The sequence below is a fragment of the Apteryx mantelli genome, chromosome 8 (genome assembly GCF_036417845.1).
Source record: "Apteryx mantelli isolate bAptMan1 chromosome 8, bAptMan1.hap1, whole genome shotgun sequence".
NCBI lineage: Eukaryota > Metazoa > Chordata > Aves > Apterygiformes > Apterygidae > Apteryx > Apteryx mantelli.
Window position 1 is genome coordinate 29,217,472 of NC_089985.1, and position 18,808 is coordinate 29,236,279.

General features: G+C 36.5%; 1 protein-coding gene across 3 annotated transcripts in view; it reads right to left on the reverse strand.

Annotated features, from left to right (window-relative positions):
* The window catches only part of AK5 (adenylate kinase 5), a 106,807-nt gene that overhangs the window by 20,743 nt on the left and 67,256 nt on the right, over positions 1-18,808 (reverse strand). For all 3 annotated transcript variants that reach the window (XM_067301040.1, XM_067301039.1, XM_067301038.1), the window contains exons 9-10: positions 8,706-8,748; positions 7,545-7,589 (exon numbers count right to left, since the gene is read on the reverse strand). In XM_067301040.1, the coding sequence (XP_067157141.1) occupies positions 7,545-7,589; positions 8,706-8,748 (88 nt within the window). The remainder of the gene's footprint in view (positions 1-7,544; positions 7,590-8,705; positions 8,749-18,808) is intronic.

An 18,808-nucleotide genomic window follows, 5' to 3' on the forward strand; every position in this document is an offset into this window, starting at 1 on the left:
GAAATGGCTCAGGAGAAGCACCTCAAACCTCCCTGCTTCCTTTGACAGCAGAGCTGCTACTGCCTAGTCCTGTCACACTTCTCTGCCCTTCTCTGGCTCCTGAGGCATCCCAAAACTCTCCCAAAAGTCAGCGTCTTTTTGACACCCCCCCAGCACAGGTCTTTCTGCGCCCTTTGATAGGGCACATGTGCCTCCCTGCCCTGCAGGTGCTGGCAGTGCCCTGCCCCACCTCCTGAGTGGAGGCAGGTGCTTTTCCTGGGGCCATGGCTCAGAGCCTGGTGCACGGGCGTGAACCAGAGCCATTCTTACCCCAAACACTAAACCTTGAAAAATGTTGAGCACCAGGCCTGCCCTCCTCTGCTGCTTGCCTGCCTGTGCCAGGGGCCTGAGTGGTCCTCACTGGCCGTTGCAGAAATCAGGCATGCTGCTGAACTGATGACTGGTGGCTGCTAAACCAGGTACAGGCTGTTCCTGTAAGCTGGAGAAAGCTAATTCTCTTGGATGCCACTTGTGTGGGTGGAGACCTGCAGAGTGGCAGAAGGAGGAGAGGTGAGGGGTGGCCAGGGCAGGGCTGTGCAGGGGGCACAGGGTGGTGTTGAGCTGGGGCTGGGGAGAGGCCTGGACAGTGTGTCTACATTGTCTGAATGTTGGGATTTGGGGGGAAATTACAAGTTTCGTAGCAATCTGTAGCCTTTTTATATCTTTCATGGATCTATTCAGAAGAAATCTTGCAGTAGGAGATACCTTTGCAGGTAGACAGCACTCAAAAATCAAAAGTTAAATCAAATTATTAACTGTTGGGACTTCCAAGTATGAATACATAGCTCAACCATGTGACTTTAAGACACTAAAAAGTGTGATGCAAAATAACATGATTTTTCTTTCTATTGGTTATGTTTCTGTGAATGAATAGAGGAATAACAGTCAATTTGGCATCATTGCCTTCTGATTTTAAAGTTTCCTCCAACTTATGCATTCAGTTTAAGAAATGGATCGCACCAAGCAGATAACCTTCAGAGAAGTTACAGTGCTGTAGCTGAGAATAAAAAATGGGTCATAAGGTACGAGCAAAAAAGGAATGTTTTTTCTAGTGTAGTCCTGAGTCTTTTATTTCAGATTCACAAAGATAATTATCAGCCTATGGTGTGAGAATCACACTTGGGCTACTATTTTAGCCAGAAATATTTCTGTCACAGTCTCATTTTCTTTCTGAAAAAATATGCTTTTCTATGTGGGTTGCATGTTGTTTTTCTATTGCTTCAATAAAAAAAAATCTTTTGTAGAAGTAGCCATTGGAAGAAAATAAGGAATAAATAAGAGTGGATATACAGAAATAGATAAACTACCTGTAATGAGTGTTAAATATCTGTAAAGGCAAGTAATTTAACTTCTAGATTCTCTGTTTAAGTTTCTGGATTAATAGATTTGTGTGTGCATGTTCTTGTTTATGCACTCTGCCTTCCGGCCTTGAATATACTATGCGGTAATTTCATCCTACCTATTTGTGTATACATAAAATTTTAGGAAAAAAAAACAGCTATAAAGATTCCTTTATTCCACTTCTTATATAACTATTTCTCTTTTGAAGGTAGAGCCAAAATAGAAAATCTATAGTAGCCCTTCATATATTAAATAAACCTTGATGTCTTCTTAGAAATGACAATACAAGGATAATTTTAGGTTTTGTTTAGTGACCAGATAAATTTTTGGAAAAATTGATGTGTCTCTATGATACCTTTATCCATTAGTATTTTAAAAGAGAATGCTGAGCCCTTTAAAGAAGAAAAGACATAATAACAGCTTTGTGCTGAAAAGCAGTAACTTTTGCCTTAAAACAATTGGCTTTATGGCCATTACTTTTAGTTTAGTATTATTCAATGAGTAGTAAAGCATCCTATAGCTTTGCAAATATATGTGACCCACTTTACAAAATCTTTTGCTTTCTCATCAACAAATGAGATTTCAGATCAGGCCAAGGAAGAATTGTGAAGAGGCTGAATGCTCCCAGGGAACTCAGCATTACCAAGGGCTTAACATATACTCAGCACTTATGTCAGTATTAATTTATGTGCTTAAAGTTCAAGTATTAGTTAATGGCTTATCTCCCTCTGAAGGCTAGTATTTAATGTGACTGATAAAGAGCTGTCTAGGTGGGAAAGACCGTGAAAGTGCATTTCCTTACTAATTAGATACTTCCTTCCTGTTCAGTGAGTATAACTTACAGGACTAGTGCATAAGCAGCTTTAACTGCAAATTAACTCTGCAGTAGTGAGGGTTATTATTAATCTGTACTGTTGCAAAATTTATATTTCATCCTTTTAGAGGGTCTTGTTATTAAATCTATGTACTTCTCTAAAAAATGAGAAGTAAAACCTAAATAATCAAGTTGAAGAAACTTTTAATATTCAGCTGTTGTTCATTATAATAACAAAAGCTTGCACAAAGATATCTTCAGTGAAGAAGCCTTCACTGCCATTTTATTATACTGTTTTTTTCAAACAGAATAAACTTGAAGCCTTGAAAAAGGTGGTTAAGTTTCCACAATGGGCCAATTGTTAGGAGGAGGAAAATATGCCTCCACTTTCATTTTGATGGTATAACATTCTTTGTGAACACTATCATTTTTTTTTTGTGTGCGCTGTCATCTTTTACTCTGCCTACATACATTTTTGGAAAAAGCTTGCATGTTAACCAGTGACAGACTGAATCATGGTAACTTGCTATTCAGATTTAATCATGTTCTTCTCTGACTTTCATACATGACTTGAAGATAAAAAAGGCCTAGAAAATTCCTAGAGAAATTATGAATCTGTTGTGACCTGTAGGAGAATGTGGAATTAGCACATGAAGGTGACTCTGTTCACCTGTGCCAGTTTTTGAGAAGCGGAAGGTTTGAATTGCAGGCTACGCGGCTGGGCTGTGCCGACTCCACAGGAGCAGGCTGCACAGCTCCTTGCTCCACAGGAAGGTAATGGATAAGCAGAACATCAGCGAGCTGTGGTAGAGAGGGATATGAGGTCCTTCTTGAGCCAAAAAGCAGAATTGTAATGATCAAAAAAAATACATACTCTTGGGTTTTGCACTGGGGATGAGTTTTGTTCATAACAAAACTGTCAGTCACTGCTCAACGGGCCTTGTGCACAGAGTCTGACTACCAGCAGTTCTAGGGTATCAGCATCCTTGCCTATTGTACTGCACTTAACAATACTAGCATTTTTTTGCTTTAAAGCTCATCCATTAATTTATTAAAAAGTTACAGGTTCAGAAAGTCAGCATATTGCACCACTCAGATTATTCTTGAGAAACAGATGCTTTCTGTGTTCCTTTTCGCCTTATGATACAAACAGTGAGCACGTATCTGGAACCAGAGTACTAGACAGAATATAAAAATTACATGCAGTTCTGCATATTGATAACTCTGTAGACAAGGCTGGCTTAAAATGTCTGTGCACTCCCTTAGCACAGGCACCCCTTCCTTTAGGTTGATTCAGCTGCCTGTGAAACTGCGTAAGGAGATCTTTTGGTAAACAACTTTGGCAGCAAGGCTGACTTAAGTAGTCATCTTCCCCCATTTAATTATTCATTGCACAAATGCCTCACAGAGGGCAGGTCAAGGGGAGCAAATGAGTGGTCTCGGTGGGTGGGGAGAAATGGCAACTGCCCAAGCAGCACTTCTGAACATCTCACTGCAGCCTGCATTAAATCAGTGAAATATCTGAGTTTAAGAAATCAATTTTCTTACACCCCTGCTCTCCCTCCATGACTGAAACCCTACTAAACAACAAAAAGACTACAAGTTTGTGCATGTGATTCAAATGTACTGGCCTGGCTTAGAGCACAACATCACAAACAGATGAATTCATGATGCTAGAGGCGGCTGGGATGGCCACAGGGGGCAAGGGGGGACAGCAACAAGCAATGGTGAGTGGCAGAGGGTGAGCAGTACATGCACTGGCTTTGCTGCCCAAAGTATTAATAAATACTGTCGCACAGGCAGACTGGGATGTCTCTATTTTCAAACTTGCCAAATCTTATGACTTTATCATACACTAAATATTGTGAAGATTTATATAAACTGTCAACAGCAGGATTTAGAAGGCAGTCCCACCACTCATTTTCAAATGTTTCAATTTCTAGACCTTGTTTTTTAATTCATATCATCCTTGTGTTATGGAAAAGTGCTTGCAGGTGAAACCTAACTAGACAATGCAGTCTCAGAAGTCAGAACTCAAATTAAAATACCCCCTTTTCCTTATAGTCAAGCTAGTCTCATGATTTTGGAGGACTTCTAAAGGATCAGTTTGGCAATTTTACCAATACTACTGGGATTATTTATAGAAGTAAAAACAAGCCTTACTTTCAGAACTTTCCAATTCAGGGCTCAGATATCAATAGCACATCATCTGTTGTTCAGGTATGATTTTAGTCTATGAGTGAAACTATCTGGGAATGATGCTGCTACTTAAAAAAAAAATAAATAAATAAATAAATCTTGTTTCTTCTGGAAGATTATTTTAACCAGAAAACAACCTGGAGCATGTGTGGAAAAGAGACCAGATGTGCTGGGGACACCTGGGGCATCACTGAGGTTTTCTCCTTCTTGGAGAAAACAAGTTGTATTTCTTTTCATGGAAAGTCAGAGAAACCAACTATTATCAGTTTCCACAGTTAGCACTTGGATTGATTTGGGTATTGATTACCCAGTGCTGCTCATCCTGTGCCTATCTGACTGTAGAAGGAGCTGTAACACAGAATTATAAAATAACTTTGCTTGTAATGTACCTCATCTGGTCCAACCCTCTACTTAAAGCAGCGCGAACTTCAATGTCAAATCAGGTTGCTGAAGGTCTGACATATCTTGGATAAATAAAGCCCTACTTTTGTGTGCAGAAGAGTCTAGTGTATGCAGCTGATAATGTCTTATCTGCAAGGGTAGGTGGGGATAACATCTTCATAGTGTCAGTTGGAAAGCTGGTCCTATTTACACTTGGACTTAAACAGTCATCAGCTTTGGCCCACCAGCAAGAATGTTAAAAGGGTTCTGCAGAGGAAACTGGTTACACTGGCTAATTTTCAGAAAAAACAAGAGCACTAAAGGGTAAGTGGGGAAGCCTATCCAGGAGCCAAAGTGCAGTAAGACTGCTGGAAATATTCTGGTTTGATTTCAGCCTCAACCAAAGCCAAATGTAGCTGTAATTTATGCAATACCAGTAGAGGATGGGGTGTGTAGTGCCCACCAATAACATCATGTAGCCCAATTTCCTGGATGTGATACAGAATAGCATATTAGTTAAGTCTGATTTAAAATCATACATTGTTTTCACTGTTCGTCATGGTTAAGATCTTACTTATCATGTTGCTCTGATGAAAAGGAGTCAATTTTAGTGACTGGCAGTAATTACAGAATTTTGAAATATTATAGTATCCCCCCAAACTTATCTCTGCTCGTGTCTAATTTTATAATCTTCTCTTGAATTTGACTTTCCAAATCAAATAAACTTAACTTGTTTTTGCTCTTATACCACCCTGCTGCTCTCTGTCTTATATTTGACTTGCTCATTCTATATCTCTGCTTTCCTGTCTGGATAAAATGTTTATGTTGTTGCTTAATTAATCCAAGTTGACTGTTATTCCAATTAATTCCTATATTAGCTCTAATGTAAATCTTTGCTAATTAGGTTGGTTTTTTTCTTTCCCTTTTTGGAGAACTTTCAAGGGAAATTAGCAGGGGACGGAGCTGTCTGCTTCCCTCCCCCTTTTCTTATAAACATTATCTCAATTTGTCAGCTAAGGCAGATGGTGTATTTATTTCAAATATTTTGTAAACTATGTATTCAAGCGCACATCTTCAGATGTCTAGTTTCAAAAACCTCTTTACAAGCATCTTATTATTTCTTCATGAATACATCTGTGTAATGAGTGAACATATTCCTTATCACACTTGAGACGGAGAAAGCTTTTCCTGTTCAGGTACCTATAGAGGGAATGCACCAACCCATCTTCTCTGCCTCAGGTTTAGTCACAGGTATGAAGGGCAGAACAGTTCTAGCTCTGTCCCCTTTTTCTCACCTGTCCATTGAGATGGAGTACTTGGCTATCACAAATTTGAAGTGCTTTTTTCAAGCTTGCATTGTCTTGGACAACTTTAAGAAGGAGCAGGAGAAAAGTTTATCTTTTTGCCCTTGCACAATTTGCAATGATCAGACTTCGTCTCCTGACTGATTATGAAAGACAACTTTACTGCCTAGGCAAATGGTATGTGTTTGGCTAGAGTGTATGCTGTTAGACTTGGAACGCACAAGGATCCAAAACTGATTCAGGCAGACTTACCTGCCTGAAAAGGCAGTAAGGAAAAAGAGCTTATGGCCACTGAAACAAAGCACCAGCAAGAAATCTGTCCCTGCGGAATACCGTTTACCTTCACTATCTAGATCTAGTGAAATCAAGATCTCTCAGCCAGAGATCACAATTGCAGAGCAACTGTGGAGATCTCCCATCTCTTGGTCAAATCAAAAGAGCAAAATCCAGAAAAATATACCCTTGCTCTGCACATCCGACTTTAAGAGGTGGGGTTTGTTTTGTTCTGTTTTTTTTGGGGGGGTGTCTGAGGAAGAAGTATAAAGTTGACAAGAAACCCATGTTTGCAGAATTGAGGCTTTCCATTGTAACAGTTTCTGTGAAGAAAACTTGTATTTTTTGATTAAGCAGAATTTTTCTATGCTCCTATAAAGCATTTAATAGAAAGTCTGAGATGGATTTAATAGCAGAAATATATTCGGAAGAGGTGAGTTTTGAGTTTTAAGATAGAAGATGACTAATGGATAGTCTACACAATTTTATATATGGAAATTAAAATCCACCCCTTAAAAATGAAGGAACAGTAAATGGTGAAAAATATGCCTTAGCATGGACAATTTAAGAGGCAAAGTTCCTTCAGCTTCTTTACACTTTTTTTTTTTTTTAAATCTAGCTGTTTGTACAAACCTAAATATAATTTCCCAGTAAGATATGTGAGGCAGAGAGAATGAAAATTTGTCACTGAAACAAACAGCAGGAAGATCTACTCCAGTAAATATGGAATTACAGTTTGTTTAAAGATTGAGAATTAATTATTATGTATTTTCCCTTTAACAGAAGTCTCCAGCGAACTGTTCAGAAATCCAATTTACTTTTTCAAATCTATCACACACAACATAGGTCCTCAATAAATTGAGTGTACTTGTATTTGGTATAAGACAGGATGAGCTAGAAGTATAGCACATAAACATGCTGTCTTTTGGTATATTTTTTGATATCTCTTGAACTCTGAATGAAACTTCCATTCATTTATGACTAATTTCAGAAGTCACGTTTTCTCTTAGGAAAAGAATGCATAAAACAATGTATATGTACATGTTTGTGTATCTGTCCTTAGCCCCTAGGAAACCTACTGCTCTTGCTCTATATTGTAAAGCTATTCAGAAAAACTCTGCTTGATGCAAAAGCATACGAAACGACACGTGAATGTTCAATTGGAGCAGTTTTATATCAAGATTCCTACTTACCAACCACAAAAAAGATGTATGATTTCTTCAGATCTTCTGCAAAATCTAAAATGATAATAAAAATCTTTTAGTTAGCAACAGCTACTCATTTTAATCTTATCTACCTTTCACACTCTATGTTGAATAATATTCCTGCAAGGTCATCTGTGTGGGGTTTTTTATTTTGTTTTTTAAACTAGACTTACTTTCTGCTAGTGCTCTGCATTTCAAAAGGAACTGTTATCCATAAGCTTATTTTTGTCACAGCTTTGCAGTTGTCAGTGCAGTTGTGATAAAAATATTTTACTTGAAAATTAGACCTTGCATACGCACATCAGTTTAAAAAAATAAATAAAATCAATAAAAAATGAGAAGCAGATGCATCTTGATGTAATAACATGTCTTCTGAGCTATTATATTTTTCTCTGAATAGACAATTGGATTAAAATAGATACAGAAGTGTGGTCATATTCCATTCCGATTTTATAAGCTGTGCGCTACCTAAGAGACGTTGTCTTAAATTCACCTGAGTCTTAATTTCAGCCATATCTCAACTGAAATCCAGGTATTACTGTCATTTTAGCACCAAAACTACTGTGCTTACTAAAGCTCTGCCTTTTACTGAAATTGTATTTAAAAAAAAATAAAAATCCTTCTAGTCTAAGTTCCAGTCTTTGTCCTGATTATGTTATACCAATATAGAAGGATATCTTGCAATGTCTGAGCCTGCTTGCATTTTATTATGGTTTTGACTTAACCACTTACAACATACACTCATTAACTACATATTTTGTTTTTTATAATTTTTGGTACATACAAGCATCTATAAATTTCACTATATAATATCATAGGTGTAAAAGCTGTTCATTAATCCTTAAATTTCTCTTACAATCTTAGCAGCTCATACCTTCCAACAAGCTTTTCATAATTACCAATTTCTGAAAACACCTATCAGATTTAATGCTGATTAATAGTAACACTTTTCTAATAATTTTGGATCCACTGGCCCAAACAGTATAGAAATATCCCTTTATATGCCTTAATGTATGTTCAGAGAATTCACATGATAAAATATAGTTTGACACAACTTTCACATTATGAATAATCTGGATTCAGTTTACAGAAGTGGAAATCAAAGGTTTCAAAATTAAAATGCAAGTTTATACTAAAAATGAAACTTACCTCCTGTGCTCTCATAACAAGAAAAACTTGACTGGTCTTCCTCCTGTTAATTAAGCAATTGATAAACTGAAATGTTTTTTTGCATAGTTTGCATTTCTTCTTATATCTGTTTATTTGTATGTCTTAGTATCTTCTCCACCTTCTAACCTCTTAATTTTAATATATCTTGAGATATGGTTAAGTGTCACAGGAACACTGTTAATATTGTTTCACTCTGTAGAACATAAGAATGGAGAACCCAGGATAATACGAGAAGATTAACTGGGCCATACTATCATTGTGAGGAACAGCTTTGACCATTTGTTTCCAGCTGTACAGTGCTAGCGTATTATATAGGCAATGATTGTGCACATTGAATTGCTTCCACAGTAAATGTGGAATGATAAACTGTTAACAGTGGAAAGGTAACATCATAGTAAATTCTAGTAGTGAAATATAATAGAAAGATGAAATTAGTCTTTGATCTAAATCAATCTGAATTTGTTGACCCTTAGAATGCAATGCAAGCTACAACTTGTAATGAGGGCTGCTGAATTTCGAAGAGTGATTACACCAGGGAAATGGGTAACTTGATTTGTTGTTGTTGTTGGTGGTGTTGTTTCTTCCCCCCTGATGCTTGGGCATTTAGAATTATTTTGTCATGTACTGTATAGTATTATGAACTAAGAATTGTGAATACCGGTCAGCAAGAGTGTCAGAGTAGGAATTCTTTGCTGGTTTATAAATAAGAATTATACATATGCTGGACATAGTCCAAGTTACATAGTGTCAAAACATTCAGATCATGTATTCTATAAAATGTCGATAACAGCATCGAGAGTAACACACGCCCATCATATGAGTGCATAGTATCAGTACATTAAACTAGTCCTCCCAAAATAAATACACAGATGTAGTTCATAGAGTTATGTTCAATACTAGCATATGGCTATCAAACTCTAGTTCTTTGGACTTCTGTTTCAGTACACTGTCAGCAATAGTCATGGTTAGAAATGTGTATTGCTATATGAATAGATTAAGTGAGATGAACAGCAGTGGTGAATAGAATGGGAAATCTACTGGCCGCTCTATTTATAAGGCTCTTGCATTACACCTGCAGGTTTCTCATTCTGTTCCCATTATCCCCAAAATACAAGTACTCTTGATTACAGACTGGAGGACCATTACACTGACTAGATAGAACACTTTCATTTTTTTGATTCATAGTAATTCTCAGCCTATTACACTGTAGTAGTAGAGCTGCCATCTTAAAAAAAAATAAAATAAAAAAGCAGTTGAATTTGCAAGGTTTGCAGGAGAGTATTTCAGAAGTTATCTGAAAATCAGAGATTAATTTCTTCCCTACAACTCAGGTGACATTTTCAATCCTGCATATTGGGTATGAGGGTGTGAGGGTATGCATTTGGTTGGGGTTTTTTTGATGCCATAATATAATAAATCTTTTGACCCTGCAAAATATGTGTTACATATTAAAAGTCTGATTTTTAGGTTCTGTTTCTTATCATGACTTTGAAAGTTTATGAATGCAAATCACTTTGGGCACAAAATGTAAGTTTAAGGTAAGGTTTCTTTCAAAAATCATGATCACATTCACAAATTTACATTATGTTCAAATGAAAGCAGCATTACTTCTACCCTTTCAAATAATGCTCTTTGTTATCCCCTATAACTGAAGAATAAAATTGCATCAGTAACCCTGGTGGGCTGCTGAGGGCAGCAAGTGATAATAAAGGGAAGTTTAAATCAGGAGCAGCTGTAATTTTTTTGGCTGAAACATGTAAAAACTAGAGTCAGAAGTGAAGATAAATAAGCTATAGGCATTTTTTACTTGACAAGCCATAGCCAGGTTCATATAAGGATGAAGTGTTATGAAAGGCCATTAGAGTGAATTCTACTAATTACAACCCCAAAGCAGGTAAACAGCAAATGTTACAGTGACATTGGCCAAAACCCAGAACATCAAAATACACTATTTATATTTATAACTGCTCATTTTTCAGGTGCAGAAATATTCTTTCAAAAGAATTAAATTTTTTCAGATTTTTCAAATATGTTTCATCATTTTAGAAAGCACTTCAGAACGCAGCTTCATGTGAATGGCACTACTGTCCCACTGAAGGTATATGCCAAAATAAGCCTTCTCATATTTCAGAGAATTTAAGTCATTCTACAAAACTTTTATTCACACAGAACTGAACAGCACCCAGCTACAAGGAAAGATGCCCTGAAACCCTGGACTCTAGGGAAGCTGTGAGAAGAGTCAGGAGGAGTAAATTAAAAAACTGGGACTACAATGAAGCTGGTTTTGATGCTAAGGTAGTCCTACATGATTTTCACTATTCTATATCTAAACTGTACTAAGAACCCTTCATCCCTTTCCTTCTATCTCCCCAAAAGTACAGCCAGTTTCTCTGCTGATCTGGGTGAAGAGCTGGACTTTTAGGAGCAGATTTAGCAGCAGAACAGCTGCTGTATTCTTGGGACAGCTGTTTCCATTTAGTTGACAGCGAGGTGAGGACAGTATTAATCTTATAGCTAATCAGCTCTGAAGAAAGGTGGGTAATCTGTATTTCAGCTGCCTTTGAAGCCAGGTAACAGTCCTACAAATATTGTCTGGAAACCTATCAATTAGTGGGGCACAGCTGACCATGTAACCGACCAATCGATCTACACAATACACAAAAATGGTACACTAAGAGATTCTTTACACCTGCTATCACAGTTGGAAAATACAGAGAGTATTTTTTTCAGTGAGCCTGATTAATTAGGGAATGAAAAACTTGCATGTGAATGATGGGTATTTATACTATCCTTCCCATGGTGAGAACAATTACAGTAATATGAATGAAGTGACACATAACTCTCTATGGAACAGTAATTCCTCTGTAGTGAACTAACAGAACAGTATTCAATGAAATAAAGACATAGAACTTTTCAAAATCTCAAACAGGAATATCTCTCTATATATGTATGTGTATATATACACATCCTATGTGTGTGTATATATATGTATCCATATATCCTGGAATTAAATATGTGTGTGTACATATATATACATGTGTGTGTGTATGTATATATATGTATATATTTAATTCCAGGAGGAATTCAGCTGTGAATAAACAGCTAAAGGAAATCACTGAGGCCAAAAATATACTGCGACTAAGAAGAGGGACTGGGCATTTCTACATACAACCAGATCATCAAGTGCTAATCATTGCTGATGGCAAATACTAGAAGGAATATTCTATCTCGTGCTCCAGCAAGTAAACCAGTCTATAATTATTACAGGAATGGATAATATTGAATTTAAAAGTGATTTCACATTTGGCTTCTTTCTACCCTTTCCTCTGAGAACTAAAAAAAGCAGCAGGACACTCAAAAAGGTAGATCTGACTCTCAAGGCGATTTGCATGTTATTAGCTAAATATTTTCTGCAAACATAACTATCATACTGAACAACGCTGGCAGTTCTGTGAGCAAACCACAAATATTTCAAAACCAGAAGGTAATAAGGCCAAAAATATCTCTGTGTTGCCCTGGCAGTTATGAGCTTCAGTACTCCTAGGCTTAATGGAAAAAGTCTTATTATGCAAAAGTTACTTATGGCATAAAATGCACAAGGCTTTATTATAATGAGCCACAAATAAGACTCGGAACTGAGTGAATTGATTTTTAAATTGTTGAGTTCAAGCAGAATGTAAGTCATCAAGTAAGAAAGTCTTGTTTCATAATTTGTTTTACTTTTCATTTGCTCTTTTTTTAAATTATTTTTCTAAAGAAAAGGTACGCTAACATTGTACATGTTACTTTGCCACACTTAAGGTGAGCTTAATATGCTTTTACTGGAAATACTCTCCTTATACAAATCTCATTATTTAGTATAATCTCCTTTTTCAAATTCTGAACTTTATATGTTAGGTTTGTAAAAGGTAGATGAATCACTTCTTGTCTACCAGATAATTAATTTTTCTTTCATGGTTGGTGTCAAGCAACCTTTTGATAGAAACTGGAATTCAATTAAAATGTGCAAAAACGTCACTTAAAAATAATTTATTTAAATACCACATCTAAGGTAACATTTGATATTTAAAGAAAAAGAAGTACATCATTTTCAGGAAAAAAAAGTACATCATCTTTTCAGGAACACTCTTCTATGCCTTTGACTTTGACAACTTCCAGTTTGTAAAAGGGGGAAAAATACATTTAACTATGTTTGTGAAGTCCTTGGAGGAAAAAAAAAAGATCATTCAGCACTTCTGCAATATATCAGTGCACTTCAATCTAATTAAAAATCTGTAGCAGACTAAGAGAATAAAAGTGAATACCTTCTGCTTCTGTATTCTACTGCTTATTTCCCTTGTTTTAGGAAACCCTATCCTTTTTTTCCCCTTATTCCTTTCCTCTGCATTTTCTGCATGCTGAATTCCTCACCAGAGGACTAAATGAGACTGAACTGAAAATGCAGTATGACTGTTGCCTAAAATTACGCTCAATTTTCAAGATTGAATTTGAGAATGTAAATATGCAAAGGAGGATGTTAGACACAAATTATTTAAACAAAGACTAAATGTTTCTCTGACAAGAAAATATCTGCTGAGAATTTAACTTAATGTTTAAGTAAAAAAAATGCAGCATATACAAATGTAACTTTAATACAAAATGACATAATTCATACAATAGAATGTATGGGAAAGAACTGACTATGTAGTTTTATCACAGCGATCTCATCAGCATTCCTTTGATGCGGATGCAGGTATTTAATCATTGCTTTCTCAGGATGCTGTAGTAGTATATTTCTCTCTTTGCTATTGTTAGGTATGCAAAACACTTGTACTCCTGTAACATTTTATTTCTACAAAGAACATCACACTTTCACATGAATCTTCCCTGTACTTCTTTTGGGAATAGAGACAAGGGCATTATTTCTGTTTTGTCAGAGAGATAAGGTGATTTCTCCAAGAGGGCACACTTCTCTATAGAAGCTGAGCCAGGTTTAAGATTTAGATTTCCACTTCCACTTTTTTAGCTTGCAGTATATTTACTTTGAATTCTTATTCCTTAATAAAGTAGTATTAAATTAAATCTCAAATGTTTGCAGATGATGCTTCTACACCTAGTACCCTTAAAATCAACTTTAGTTGTCAACTAAATAAACTTCTCATTGATTAAGAATAGTTTAAGGAATCAAAAAGCAGTATGAGACGACTGTTAAGTATCATCTAGATACACAATTTCTCTGCTTCAGCATAGTCCAGTCTGTCGCAGTCTGTGTGGTTTTAGAGTTTGACATGTGTTTGCAACTGGATTTAATAGGCATGTATCTAATCATAGAGGATAGTCTTTCAGATTAGATATATGCAGCCCCTACTTATAAAAACTTAGTGTCATGGAGTGGTGTTCTTGCACATGCAGTATGTCTGCATTCAGCCTGTGAAATGTAAAGACCCCAAGCAAGCGATAACCAGGCAAAGTTAAATATCAGAATGAAAATATTGTAGCTAGTCAAAGCTCAGCTGTGGTATTTGTCAGTCTTCTAAATTTCCATTTTCTCTCTGTAAGAGCAAATGTTTGGTTTTGATGAGATAAAATGTGTTAGTCAAAGGTTTTATGTAGGGTCAATGGTCCCTGGGAAGAGATTTTATGAACCATACAGTTGCTTGCCATTAAATTTGATCTACGATTCAAATCACTTTTTGAGGCTGAGCTGCTTTCTGCAAGCTGAACATTGAAGTAGGTCTCTGGAAAGCAGGGGTTGCTCTGCCCTGGTCCAGAACTAATGAATATGTGTAAATAAGATAAGTTACAGTGAATGAATGAATACATTTAGACATCAAGGCTTTTCTTTCCCCAAAAGGCATATCTTCTTATACAGTTCATACCACTCAGCAGAACGGAGATATTGGTGCCAAAAGGGACTAATAGTAATTAAGATGAGAACTGGGTAATACTGTTTATGGTGATTGTTTGGAGTGCATAGAATCTGAAAGTGCAGATAATATTAAAAAATTAGTTTTGTAATTGCATCTACAAAACACTAACAGATTATTAGATGCCTATGATTCCCTTTTACTAGGCTTCTAGCAAAGACAAGATTCTGTTTTTCTTTCAAATTAAATCTTATTTTCAGTTCTCAAAAGAGGACAAATCAATAGCAATACAGAGATGGAAATTAAGTTGTTTTTAACACCTATAAACCAAGATCATGTATATCTGACTCATAAGGATATGCAAGGGTTTTTTTGTTTTGTTTTTTGAGATTTTTCTATTTTTGTGTCTTGATAGTATAAATGAGAGTACATATCACTAATTCAGAGGAGGAAAATTACAATCTGTTGTAGTGTGAGGGGTTAGGTTTTCTGGTAACTTCTGTAGCCTTTTAATGACTGAAAAACCACATGTGATTAATAAGCAAGAAATCAAAGCAAACCTTATTTATATTCATATTGATTTGAAGACATTATCAAGCTAGAAAAAATTTAAAGAAATTAACTTTTAAGGACAATCTTACTAATCAAGAGACGTGGTAAGAACACCCTTGTCAGCAGGGTAGCAGCTTTTTGCATGACCAGAGCAGCAAGGAGTGTTCTGGTAAATCAGATACTTCATTTGCAATTTGTATATTGGGTTAAAAGGCTGGACTAGAGAGACCAGCATTATATCTGATTTGAAGAAGAACTGCTGTGTGTTGTGTTTTTTTCTTTTTTTAATGTTGTTGTGTTTCAAAGACATTCTAGCCCTGAATAATACTTTGGACTTGCTGCAAGACTGCCTAAATGCCTATGAGAGAAATGTAAGTAAATAATCTAATCCATATTTTCCATGCACAGTTATTATCTATTGTTCATTCTCAAATACTTTGTCATGTACAGTTCCAAGCTACTTATCAGTAATCTATTGTTATAAAATGTACCCAATACCTACAAGATTCTCCACAGAAGTTACTACTATTTTTTCATTTAGTATTCCTCTTTTCTGTAAATCACCACCACTGCTTAAATGACTCTTCTCTGTGTGTAGTATTTATGCTGCATAGTATAAATTCTCCCAGGGGGCTTCATGTTACATTAAGCCACTGCAGCAGAGAAAAGTGCAGCAGGGAACCTTACAGTGCATTTCAACTGCAAATTTAAAGTGCTGCTTAGCTCCTGTTTTCAGACCACTAATGACAATGATAATGAAGGCATCCCTCAAATCATACACCACTGGCACTGTGCCTGCCCTAAACTATTACATTATTGCTTAACATTGCCTTCTAAAGGCTGGAATTCAGTTCCTTTTTGCTTTAGATGGAAGAGGCTTTTCTGCAGGCCAGTCTGAATTAAATTTCCAGTAAGACTGTGGTGCAAAGATACAAATGCTTTGATAAGATTCAACTATAGTGGAATTCAGTAATTCCATCTTTTGGAAGAACTGAATGTTCAAGAAGTGTTTTCCTCATATAAAACACTAATATGGACTGGGATTAGCCCTGAAAATAAGGTGTCACAGGGTTTATTGTCATTTTTAAATACAGGAAAGCACCAAAAGACTTTATGCAAGGAAAGGTCTTATTTTACTGTAACAATGTGGAAGAAGGACTACAGCACAGCGGGAATGTGAAGACACTAAATTCTGAGGCTGGGTTGATAATCATGAGAATGGAGGAAAAAATAAATATCAACAGGAAAACAGTGAGACAGAATGGAAAAGCTAAGACAGAGTGGGCAAAATTCAAACACAAATGTTCAGTAGAAATGGAAAAGTGAAAAGCTCTTGAAAGTGAGCAAGAGGTGGAACTGGTTGCTGGCTTGCAGACTCATATACAATTCTCTCTAGCCTAAAGGAGGTGAAGGCCCACTAAAAGCAATATAAAGGAAAAGAAGGGGATTCAACTTGCAGGTGTAAGACTTACTAGGAATTCTGCAGATAGGTATAACATACATAATTTTTAAGGTTCTGCATTTGATTAAAGAAGTACTAAGTAAGGAGCCTTTCTCACATAGCATCATGGTCTAGGGCTTTCAAACCTGGTGTTCAAACTCCAAAGTCCTGTGAGTTCATTTTAAAAAAAACCTCTCATTGATTCAGACAGTCCATTTCATAAGGTCATATACTGTCTTTTTACATTTTCACACTGAAGTAGAACAGAACAGTTCTAAGAGACCTAAAAATACCGATCCACTTTGAAAAGCAGAACTTTAAGGCTGTGAAGCAAACCCACAAAGGCCAGGAATTCAAAGTGGCCGTAAGATTATAAACACCAAAGGAGTCAAGGGCAGAATGTAACTTTCACTTGTAATCTCCTGGGCTTTCTAAGGACACTTAATTTTCTTTAAGATGCAAGTATTCTTTTATTTCATTCTGTAAGCATTTGTCCTCTATTAAGTATGTCCACAACTGGCACTATGCCCAGAAATGTATCTTCTATCACTTATTCCCCTTCCAAGCTCTTTTTAATCCTAACCCAGTGTAACCCAGGGTATTGCAGCATTTGTCCAAGATTTTATACAGTAATGTGTTTGATATAAGCCTCTGTTCTTTAACTTATCAAGCATAATTTAGCACTGCAAGTGAAAAAAAGAGAAAGAGGTTTAGTTTCAGGATGGCTTTGAGAAAATGAGTAGGTGCTGTTTCCTTGTGTGGCAGATAATCAGGTCTTCAGACAGTGTGTAAGGGCTGCTGGAATTGCTATGCCCTGACCGCTTAGAAAAGGCAGACACGTACACATTAACACACACAACTGCAGCAGGGAGAAAGAGGGAGGAAACGCAGATCCAAGAAAGGCACCTAACGAGAGCAGACCATTTGAATATGTAAGTAGAGCATCGCCTGAAAGATCCTGGCACAGAGGACGATGAGAATAGGGTGCTGTAAAATGAGGCCAGTATGTGGCCTCAAATCCTATGATTTACTGACATTAAGACACAAGTTGATAGAGCTGCTCAAAGTTTAACGCTCAAAGACTTTCTCAGTGTAATTTTTGACCAAGCATATTCTGGGTTTACCACCATACCTGTTTATTATGTGACTTTATAACTGTCAATAAATAATATCTACAGTACTTACAAAGATTTTATCTATTAAGAGGGATTTTAATGATGAGAAGAAACACTCCACTGATCTCTTAAATAAACTATTGAACAAACCAGGCCTCATACCCTATGACCAGAATTTAAGCCCATATTAACTAGAGTTGATTGCACAATTATGGAATACATAACAAAGATAAAGACAGAAAATGGGAAACATATGGAGGGGGAGTGGTTAAGAGGAACATGGTAACAAATACTAATCTTGGGAAAATATATAGAGGATTATTTTAAAGGGTTTGCATTGTACCCAAAGAAGCCATCCTGCTGCTTCAATATAATATGAATAAAATATCCGAAGAGCAATTTCGTACTCAGTCTAGTAAAACAGCAACTTTGCAATCGCTGCAGTTTAAAATGTAAATGTACAGATTCACCGTATGTATTCTGACAGTTGTTAATAAATATTAATATTTTTTACAAAAAGATGTTTCTTCAGTGCTTTAAAATATAGAAGTTGTTGCTACATATGTTTTGAAATAAAGGGTTTGGTACCAATCTTCAGGGGTGCTGGGCTGTGTGAATGGAACCTTTCCAAAGCCCTGAGTAAGGTGCCTAAATCCAGGAGAGAGGTGGGATTTAAGATACACCTTTGCATTTCTTTATCAGCTTTACGTGCAATGTGAAATATTTTGATGTGGACCCTATACACCTCAAATGTGTCTGATGCCTGATATTCCCCATGAATTTTAGAGCTTCTGTGGGCTGTAAAACTAGACGTGTAAAAGTTAGACACGGTAGAACTTGTAACTGTAGCTGCAAAGTTGTATTTTGTGCATAATGGGATAAAGCCTCTAGTTTGCCAGCAGAGAGACACGCTAGGCTAAGGAAAGGAAGGGGGTATGCTATCTTGGTGGTAGTGCCTAAGAAGATGAGGGTGAAATACTATAAATTACAATGCTTTGTTCTACAAGCACCTTCCAAACAAGTCACAGAGAAGGGCTTCCTAAATTACCGCAAAAGTATCCAGCAGAGCATAAAAGCAGCACATCTTGAAGACCGATGCTGTGCTGATGCTGAAATCCCCAGTAACCC